Genomic DNA, 11286 nt, shown 5'->3' on the forward strand with positions numbered 1-11286 from the left:
AAAGTTCAATTATAGCGATTTTAGGCAGTAGATTCCATGCTTTTAGCTGTAGCATATATGCCCCAAATGTGTGAATGCCACTTCTTCCACTCAATTCTTTGTTGATCACTGCAGCAGTAACATCATTGTCTTTAGTCATTCATGCACTAGTCACATCCAGGTTAAACTATTGTAATGCACTCTACACTGGGCTGCCTTTTGAAGACTGTCCAGCAATTCTCACCGGTGGAGGTTGCTGGTGGATGAAAGGAAATTGGAGCATACAGCACTAATGCTGTACCAGTTGCACTGGTTGCTGGTGCATTTATGAGCTCAGTTCAAAAGCTTGTGGTAGGGACCAAGTTATTTGAAAGACCACCTACATCCATATGAACCTGCCCTGGCATTCAGATCTCAATCAGGAGCCCTGTTCATGTGCCTGCCTGTGAAATAATTTGGTTTGCAACCAAAAGAAAGAGGGCATTTTTTCTATGCGGGCTCAGTGTTCAGTGATACATCTTTGCATTTGAGGACCTTTTCTAGTTTTTTTCTAGCCCTCCCCAGTCCTAGTCGTCTTTTAATGTCTTGACTATTGTCTCCATGTTGGTTAATGACTGTCAAGGTATTGATAATTCTTGACAAGTTCAATGTCCTCATTCTCAACTTTAAAGTTACATGAATCTTCTGTTGACATTACTTTAGTCTTCTTAACGTTCAGCTGTAGTCCTCCTTTTGTGCTTTCCTCTTTAACTTTCATCAGCATTCATTTCAAATCATTACTGGTTTCTGCTAGTTGTATGGTGTTGTCTGCATATCTTAAATTATTGATATTTCTCCCTCTCTTGTTATTGAAATTTTCACACCTCCTTCATCTTGGTCCAATCCTGCTTTCTGTATGATATGTTCTGCGTATAGATTAAACAAATAAGGTGATAAAATACACCCCTGTCTCACACCCTTTCTAATTGGGAATCAATCAGTTTCTCCATATTCTGTCCTTACAGTAACCTCTTGTCCAGAGTATAGGTTGTGCATCAGGACAATCAGATGCTGTGGCACCCCCATTTCTTTTAAAGCATTCCATAGTTTTTCATGATCTACACAATCAAAGGCTTTGCTGTAATCTATAAAGCACAGGGTGATTTTCTTCTGAAATTCCTTGCTCCGTTCCATTATCCAATGCATATTTGCGATATGATCTTTGGTGCTTCTTCCCTTTCTAAATCCAGCTTGGACATCTGACATTTCTCGCTCCATGTATGGTTAGAGCCTTTGTTATAGAATCTTGAGCCTTACTTGCATGGGATATTAAGGCAATAGTTTAATAATTACTGCATTCCCTGGGATCCCCTTTCTTTGGAATTGGGATGTATATTGAATGCTTCCAGTCTGTGGACCATTGTTTAGTTTTCCGTATTTGTTGACAAATTTTTGTCCAAATTTGGACAGATTCAGTCTCAGTAGCTTGTAGCAATTCTATTGATATGCTATCTGTTCCTGGTGCTTTGTTTCTTCCAAGTATTTTAAGAGCAGCTTTCACTTCCCATTCTAAAATTTCTGGTTCTTCATCATATGGTTCCTCCGTGAATGAATCTGTCATCCTGTCATCTTTTATGGAGTTCTTCAGTGTATTGTTTCCATCTTCCTTTTATTTCTTCTGGGCACTGGTAATACAGATACTTAAAACATTATGAACTGATAGTTTGTACTTGGCAACAGCCATTTTATTTTTCTGTACTTAAAAAACCATTCCATTGTATCAAAAGGCTATCTCTTTTATAGAATTCTTCAGTGTATTGCTTCCATTTTCCTTTTATTTTATCTCTGTCAGTCAGTGTGTTCCCCTGTTTGTTTAAATAATAATAATAATAATAATAATAATAATAATAATAATATATCCCTCCCTTCCTTCCAGCAGGACCTACTCTTGGTTTAAATTTCCTTTTAATTTCTCTAAGCTTTTGGAATAGGGCTCTTCTACCTTTTTTGTTGTCCTCTTCTATTTCTTTACAATAACTATTGTAATAGTTCTCTTTGTTCCTATGTACTAGTCGCTGTAGTATTGCATTTAGGATTCTGACTGTGTTTCTGTCTCCTTTTGCTTTCCTTCTCTCTCTAACCATTTTAAGGTTTTTGTCAGTCATCCGTTGAGATCTTTCTCTCTTTTTAACTAGAGGTATTGTCGTTTTGCATTCTTCCCTGACAGTGTCTATGATTTCAATCCATAGTTCTTCTGGTTGTCTATCAACTAAGTTTAAAGCCTCAAATCTGTTACTTATTTGATCTTTATATACTTCTGGGATGTTATTTAAATTGTATTTTGGCATTATGATTGCTTTGTTGTTCTTTAGAGATATTTATTCTGATTTTCAATATTACCAGTTTATGATCTGTACCGCAGTCTGCTCCTGGCCTTGTTTTCGCAGAAAGTATGAAACTTCTCCATCTTCTGCTACCAATTATATAATCAATTTGATTCCTATGTTGACCATTTGGTGACGTCCACATATACTGTCATCTTTTCGGTTGCTCAAAAAATGTGTTTGCAAGAAATAAATTATTGACTTCACAGAATTCAATATTTCTTTCTCCTGCTTCATTTCTATCTCCTAAGCCCCATTTCCCCACAATTTCTAGTTCCCTACTTTTGCATTCCAGTCCCCCATGATTATCAGAACATCTTGTTTTGATGTGTGATCAATTTCTTCCTGTACTTCTGCATAAAATCTCTGCAATTCCTCTCCTCTTCTTCTGTGTTTGCTATTGGAGCATAGACTTGGATGATGGTTATGTTAATAGGTTTCCCGTTAAATCTCATTTATATCACTCGTTGAGACCTTGCGTTATAGCTCCTAATTGCTTTTGCTACATCATTTCTTACTATTAAAGCAACCCCGTTTCTTCTTAATTTCTCATTTCCTACATAAAATATTTTGTAGTTGCTTGATTGAGAGTGTCCATTCCCGTACCATTTTAATTCACTCACGCCAAGTATTGTAATGTTGATGTGTTCCATTTCCTGCTTGACAATTTCTAACTTTCCCTGGTTCATGCTTCTCGCATTCCATGTTCCTATTGTGTGCGTCATACAACTCCAGACTCTCCTTTCGCACCTGTGCGCATCAGGCTCTGGGCTTCCTTTTGGCTTTGATTCAGCTGTGTCATTAGTCACAGCACTACTCGTACCTGTCCTTTGTTCTTCCCCAGTAGCTCACTGAGTGCCATCTGACCTGGGAGTCTCATCTTCCAGCACTATCTCGTGTTGCATTTTGGATACTTTATTCATAGGGTTTTCATGATAAGAGGTATTCAGAGGTGGTTTACCATTGCCTTTCTCTGAGTCTGGATGCATCTTAGTCTGGTGTCTCAGCTTTGACCATTCCACCTTGGGTAACCCTGGTAGGAGTCTAGCCTCTTGGTCTAGATTCCTGATGGCATTGCTCTCAGCTTCTTCAACACTCTCAAACCCCCTCATCATGTTAAGGTGTGCATCCTAGAAGGTGTTTAAAAAGATGGTGCCTTGTAAAACTATGGATAGTTGACTATCACAGTGGCAGAATAGCAGGAACATGATTGAAATGTATATGTCACTATGTCCCATAGATTTATAACCTAAGCTTATTACTTTAAAGATAAAATTATATTAAAAATAGTATAGTGTTATGTTCTAAAAATTTATGTATGGCCCACATACTGCTCTATGGCTCCTGTCTGGCATTAAACAAGGACTGGAGTTGATATAAACTCACTTTTCAATACTTTTAGAAGTATACTTTTAAAAGATATACTTCTCTTGAAGACATTTGAAAAACTATATGCATAAGCAATAATGCTTATGCACTCCTTTGATTCTATCTGTTTATATCAAACGAAGCATTTGATGAAGTACCAAGTAGAAAATTATTAGTAAAACAGGATAATATGGCATTTTAAAACAACGTAGGTAGAGAACTCATGAAAGGAAATACGGTGGTTGTGGGGGAGACAACCAAAAAAATCTAACGTAGATAGGTAGTTTAATGGTCAGAATCTGAATAAGTTGCTGATAATCATTTTTTTACAAGTTAATCTATTTATATATTTTCAAAAGTTTTCAATTCTACATCCACAAAGTTATATTCAAGGGCGCTGATTCCTGAATTCCCAGTCTCTTATAATTTCATGAATAAATATTAAACAGAGCATAAAAATTACACATAAAATTATGACTTTCAACAAATGATGCTTAGTTTGACAAAACTAGGGCTGCGACATAAACATAAGAACATAAGAACATAAGAAGAGCCTGCTGGATCAGGCCAGTGGCCCATCTAGTCCAGCATCCTGTCCTCACAGTGGCCAACCAGGTGCCTGGGGGAAGCCGGCAAGCAGGACCCGAGTGCAAGAACACTCTCCCCTCCTGAGGCTTCCGGCAACTGGTTTTCAGAAGCATGCTGCCTCTGACTAGGGTGGCAGAGCACAGCCATCATGGCTAGTAGCCATTGATAGCCCTGTCCTCCATGAATTTGTCTAATCTTCTTTTATTTTTTTGATTGATTGATTGGCTAGATTAACTGATAAAAGAAATTTTTAACCCACTAAAAATATATCTCTAATTAATCAGTTGGTAGTTTTAAAAAGAAAATGTTATTAATACAGGAGCATATAAAACTGCAAATGCAAGCAAGCACTTTTTGCAGGCATTTCCCCCTTTTTTCTCATTTAAAAATGCCTTTTCTAAAATGTCTACCGCAACACATATGTATCATCTACAATTGAAGAAACTATGCTTTCTTAAAAACTATTTGTATCTATATGCAAATTTAATTGATAGAGTAATTGACCAAAACTAATATTAATCAGTTAAAGTTGTTTAATCTAGTAACAGCTGTAAAACACCTCAAACAACTATTACTATTCACTCACGAGCATTAATGAGTGACTATTCCATGAATATTGACCCACATCAACATAAGACGAAAACAATTACCTGCTTCTATAATCTAGTTTATGGAGCAATGTGACTTAGATGCTGCTGTTTAAATCTACATATCTACATCACTTCTTCTAGTTTAATAAGACCATACTGACCAGTTGGAGCCTGGTAGTCTTTGGGGTTTGCAGTTTAATCACTAATGCCGTTCAACTATTTGGGAGAAAAATATAATTAATTGAAGAGGCATTGGGCATGCCATTTGCACTTGGGCTAGGAAGCTGTACATACCATTAGATAAGGCACAATTAAAACCACCTTTAAAATCAGTGGGGAAAATGCAGAGAAACAAAAGTATGAACAGTGTAATAAAATAAATGAGCTTATTCAGATAAGGTCATGTCGGATTCAGAATGTATGTAATTCAGTTGTACTAATATATCAACTAATATATCCTCCATGGCGTAGAGTGGTAAGCGATGGTAACGCAGCCGAAACTCTGCTCACAGTCGGAGTTCGATTCCAACGAAAGGAGGAAGTCGAATCTGCGGTAAAAGGGGTCGAGGTCCACTCAGCCTTCCATCCATCCGCGGTTGGTAAAATGAGTACCCGGCATATGCTGGGGGGTAAAGGAAGGCCAGGGATGGAACTGGCAATCCCACCCCATATATATGGTTTGCTTAGTAAACGTCGCAAGACATCACCCTAAGAGTCGGAAACGACTCGCACTACAAGTGCGGGGACACCTTTACCTTTTTTTATTAACATTTTATTTATATTTCATATTTATTTAGTTAATTTATATGCCACTTCACATTTCAGCAGAAATCTCTAAGCCACTCACTGGGGCCGATGGGAGTTGTAGTTCAAAGCATCTGGAGGGCACCAGGTTGGCAAAGGCTGCTCTGAATGATTTGCCTATTCCAATAAAAAGCTGCAATGTTATCAGAGCACAGAAAACCTGCAGGATGTGATTCTGTGTGCACAGCTTTCATTTTTTTAAAAAGTAGCAATATTCTAGTCCTCATGGGTGGGAAGATGTTCTTGAAAGTGTGTGAACAATGTCTGCTGAGATCTTGTAAGTCAAAAGATTTCCAGCCCTTGTGAGTGAAGTTTCAGTGCCTGCATAGCTTGGCTGCTTCTTCCATTTCTTCATGATCAGGAAACCTAGTATTCTACAAAACAGTATTCCTTATTTTAGAAGACACATTTGTAATTGATAATGCTAATAATGGCCATTAATATTAGAGTAAAGATTAGAGAAATAATATTCTGTATTATTCTCCTTTTAAAACATTCATACAAGCAAGACATCTCATCCATTTTAAAGAAGATATTTAAAATACATTGAATAGTTTAACCTGGTACCTTAGTAGTCAAACTTGGGGGAATATTCTCAATCTACTCTATGTTTATTTTTTGCTGGGGCTCTAACTATACCATATTTTGGGCCAGAAGAATTATTTCCCCATATTGGGTTTCTGGGATAATTATTTTCCCTTTAGAATTTGTGTGTGGCTCTTTTGCATGAAGTGTCTGAGTTTAATCAAAAATAAAAACACTTTTATCTTGATCTTTATGTTTCTCAGACTGTAATCTGGATGATGGGCACCAATATGTTAGAAGTGTTAAGGTTTGGTGGATTTTTTCTACAGGGAGTTGGATTGGAAGAGAGGGCAGACTTCAGGCTTCTGGTATCTGCTTTGTGTTTTATTAGAACCCCAAGATCCACCAACTGGAGTCATATGCAGAAGATATGAACCAGAAGTCACCAACCCTTTTAGTATCACAAACACATTTGGATTTTTGAGTGACTGCCTTGGGTGCCATCCCCTCTGGTCACTTTTGTCCATCCTCTGGATCAGCTCCCCTTCCCCCAAGAGATAGAAAGTATGTGCATGTACACATGTTACTTTTCCAAGAAATGTGGGTGAAAGCTGGATCCAGTAGAATTAATCTGAGACTTGAAAAGCTTCCAGCTTCCTCCTGTTCTATGTACTTTTCAAGGGAAAAAGAGAAACCACCTTTACCACATCATGACCATGGGGGCAGTGAATGGTGGGGGGAGGTTCAGAGCTTCTAGTGCTCATAAAGTTCTCAAGGGCCCATTGGCACCATACTGGCAACCCCTGACATACACTTATAATTCAAGAACTGGTTGCCTTTGAACAGCATCCCTCCACACACAACAATCCATTCTTGGGTACCCAAGCTTTCTTAGGAGTGCTTTCCAGCTGTACCCAGAAATGTTGGATATTGAACCTGAGACCTTCTGCATGCAAAGCAGATGCTCTACTCCTGAGCTACGGCTCTTCCTCTTCTTTTGTTTCAGCAGTCTATTTAGGGTGGATGTGAATAATTTTGACATTGCTGCTGTTCAACATCTGGAAGTTGGAACCCTTGCCGATCTACTTCAGATATCCAGAGTTCTGTCAATACTTCCTGAATTACCTTCTGCCCAGCCCTGGATTAGATGACATTCAGACATGTTGTATCCCTGCAATAGCATGACAATAATATATAAAGTGGTGCGGAGCCAAGATCTAGATGCCTTTTGTTCTAACTGTACATATTTTTCTCTCTCTCTGTTTGTGAGTGTATGATGTGTGCATGCATTATGGCCATGTTTGTACATCACAGTAAGGTATAAACCATGGCTGACCATGCATAAGCAAATTGGTCCACCTTCGCTCCTCCCTGCTAGCACTGGAAGGAAACAAACCACAATTCTTGGCTTATAGTTATGCCCAATCTGGAGATTGCGGTTTGTTTTGCTGTGGACAAATCATGATGATAACATTTTTGGCCTAACTATTGTGGTTTGTTTGAGCAAAACTCACTACAATCCCTAAACGTAATGCTAACATATTGTTTGTTTTCTTCATATGCTAGTGGTGAGGAACAAGGTGGGCATGATTCATTTACGCATGGTCAGCCATGGTTTATAACTTACTGTGACATATGGAAATAGCATCTAGGGAAATAAAATCTGTTAATTGAGGATATTACCTCATGCATATGATAAAGTGTACTCTAGTCCATGAGAGCTTATGTCACAATAAATTTGTTTCTCTTTAAGATGCCACAGGATTCTCTTGTTTCACTGAATTAGACTAACATGGCTTTTCAGTCCATGATTGTGATAAATACTAGATGCCAGTTGGGAGAGTGAACAGAACAGTTAAATTTATTTAAACTTCTAGAGCAGATATTCTCGAAGTTTGGTTTGTGAACTACTTGTGATTCATGAGTTCCAGTGGAGGTGGCCATTGGAAATATTGTGAAACAACTGAGAATATCTGTACTTGGCCCTATACTTATTTTATTTTTTTCTGATAATAGAGATCAAGGCTGTTTTGATCAGGGCCAGATTATTAAAAAGGTTATGATGACCTCTAGGGTCCATGAATTTCATAATATGGTGCTGATGCAGCTACTCATTTTCCCTAAAAACTTAACAGTTTAAGAGATCCTTCTCAAGTCCATGATTGTCATAATGTACTGGTTTTGATAATGATGCAGGTGCTGAATTTCAAAAGGCTTTATTTTTCTTCATATTTAATGCAGAAGTGAAATATATTATTTTTTCTAGATTGGCACCACCTCCTACACTACATATATAGTCTGAATTCATCAGATTTTTGTCAGCTGTACATGCATAGCTTTCACTGGACATACTTTGTCAACTAGCCTGTGCACATGGTTTTCACTGGACACAGTTCAGCTAACCTACATGTTTTGTTTTTATTGGTCACAATTTATCTGTCCCATATGATGATATGAGTTATGTATATGCGTTGATTTGTCGAACAACAACAAAAAGCTGTGACCCCAACCAATTTTAACTGGGCCACAAGGAAAGGCAAAACTGAATAATTACAGACAGGACCATATATATTGGGTGGGGGGAGGAGTCATTATTTTATTTATTTATTTATTATTTCGATTTATATACCGCCCTTAGCAAAAATAGCTCTCAGGGCGGTGAACAAACAAAGTAAAATACAATATATCATAATAAAAGACCACAAAAACATATACAAACAAACAACAAAAAAAACGACAAAAACGAAATACAGCACAAATTTAAGAAAATACAGATTAAAAGATTAGAAAGATTAAGAAGATTAAAAGATTAAAATGCCTGGGAGCATAAAAAGGTCTTTACCTGGCGCCGAAAAGATAGGAGTGTAGGCGCCAAGCGTACCTCTTCGGGGAGGCTGTTCCACAACTCAGGGGCCACCACAGAAAAGGCCCTAGATCTGGTGACCACCCTCCGGGCTTCCCGATGGGTTGGTACCCGGAGGAGGGCCTTAGATTCTGAACGAAGTGAACGGGTAGGTTCGTAGCGAGAGAGGCGTTCCACAAGGTATTGAGGTCCCACGCCGTGTAAGGCTTTATAGGTCAAAACCAGCACCTTGAATCTTGCCCGGAAGCAAATAGGAAGCCAGTGCAGACGCGCCAGAATAGGTGTTATATGCGAAGACCGACTGGTCCTCGTCAATAGTCTGGCAGCCACGTTCTGCACCAGCTGAAGCTTCCGAACTGTCTTCAAGGGCAGCCCTACGTAGAGCTCATTACAGTAATCTAATCTTGAAGTTACCAGAGCATGAACAACGGAGGCGAGGTCGTCCCTGTCCAGATAGGGGTGTAGTTGGGCTACCAGACGAAGATGGTAAAATGCATTCTGTGCCACCGAGGCCACTTGGGCCTTGAGAGACAAGGAAGAGTCAAAAAGAACCCCCAAACTACGTACCTGTTCTTTCAGGGGGAGTGTAACCCCATCCAGAACAGGGTGAACATCCACCATCTGAGCAGGGAAGGCGCTCACCAACAGTGTCTCGGTCTTGTCTGGATTGAGTCTCAGTTTATTAGCTCTCATCCAGTCCATTATCGCGGTCAGGCAACAGTTCAGCACATCAACAGACTCACCTGAAGAAGATGAAAAGGAGAAATAGAGCAGCGTGTCATCAGCATATTGATGGCAACGCACTCCAAAACTCCTGATGACCGCACCCAGCATGTAGATGTTGAAAAGCATGGGGGACAAGACCGACCCTTGGGGGACTCCACAATGGAGAGTCCATGGTGTTGAGTGATGTTCCCCAAGCACTACCTTCTGGTGACGATCCGCGAAATAGGAGCGGAACCACTGCCAAGCAGTGCCCCCGACACCCAACTCCGCGAGTCTCCCCAGAAGGATACCATGGTCGATGGTATCAAACGCCGCTGAGAGATCAAGGAGAATCAACAGAGTCACACTCCCCCTGTCCCTCTCCCGACAAAGGTCATCATACAGGGCGACCAAGGCTGTTTCAGTGCCAAAACCGGGCCTAAAACCGGATTGAAACGGATCTAGATAATCGGTTTCATCCAAGAGTGCCTGGAGCTGGCTGGCAACCACCCGTTCCAAAACCTTGCCCAAAAAAGGGACATTCGCCACCGGTCTATAGTTGTTCAAATTATCTGGGTCCAAGGAGGGTTTCTTTAAAAGAGGTCTCACTACTGCCTCCTTGAGGCTACCAGGGACTACTCCCTCCCTCAAGGAGGCATTAACCACTTCCTTGGTCCAACCGGTGGTCCCAGCCCTGCTAGCTTTCACTAGCCAAGATAGGCAAGGATCCAGAACAGACGTGGTTGCCCGAACCATTCCAAGCACCTTGTCCACTTCCTCAAGCTGCACCAACTGAAACTCATCCAATAAAGAAGGACAAGGCTGTGCTCCGGACACTTCAATAGATTCATCTGTCACAACATCAGAGTCAAGATCCCTGCAGATACATGCGATCTTATCTTGAAAGTGTCCAGCAATTTCGTTGCAGCGGGCTTCAGATGTTTCCATAGTATCGTGGGGGCCAGAGTGTAAAAGCCCACGCATGACTTTGAAAAGCTCCGCTGGGCGGCATAGAGATGATCTAATAGAGGCAGCAAAATAGAGCTTCTTTGCTGTCCTTACCGCTTTTGTATACAACTTATTGGTGGCACTTACCAAAGCATAATTGTATCCACTGGGAGTTTTCCTCCATCTGCACTCCAGCCTCCTCCTCTCATGTTTCATCGCTCTCAACTCCGGGGTATACCACGGAGCTGTATGAGCTCTACACCAGAGGTGGCACGCGGGAGCGATCATGTCAATAGCCCGGGTCATTTCCGTATTCCACAGTGCGACCAGGGCCTCGACAGGAGCACCGGTCCTATCAGCCGGAAAATCTCCCAGAGCCCTCTGAAAACCTATGGGATCCATCCGGCTCCAGATAAAAAAGTCATTGCTGTAAAAGTAGATTAGACAGATACCTGCAGGATAATGCTATTAATGGCTGCTAGCCATGATGGCTATGCTCTGCCTCAACAGTCAGAGGCAGTATGCTTCTGAATTCCAGTTGCTGTAAACTGCA

At 40.3% G+C, this 11286-nt stretch overlaps 1 protein-coding gene across 8 annotated transcripts in view; it reads left to right on the forward strand.

Moving 5' to 3' along the window:
* POLA1 (DNA polymerase alpha 1, catalytic subunit) overlaps positions 1-11286 on the forward strand; it is a 314094-nt gene that overhangs the window by 188333 nt on the left and 114475 nt on the right. Inside the window, exon 35 of one of the 8 annotated variants that reach the window (XM_061627354.1) lies at positions 7227-7456. The exons of the other annotated variants lie outside the window; for them this stretch is intronic. Coding sequence (XP_061483338.1) covers positions 7227-7235 — 9 coding nt within the window. The 3' untranslated portion in view covers positions 7236-7456. Of the gene's footprint in view, positions 1-7226; positions 7457-11286 lie in introns of those variants that run through there. 8 annotated transcript variants of the gene reach the window in all.

Source organism: Rhineura floridana, chromosome 5 (assembly GCF_030035675.1).
Source record: "Rhineura floridana isolate rRhiFlo1 chromosome 5, rRhiFlo1.hap2, whole genome shotgun sequence".
Lineage (NCBI taxonomy): Eukaryota > Metazoa > Chordata > Lepidosauria > Squamata > Rhineuridae > Rhineura > Rhineura floridana.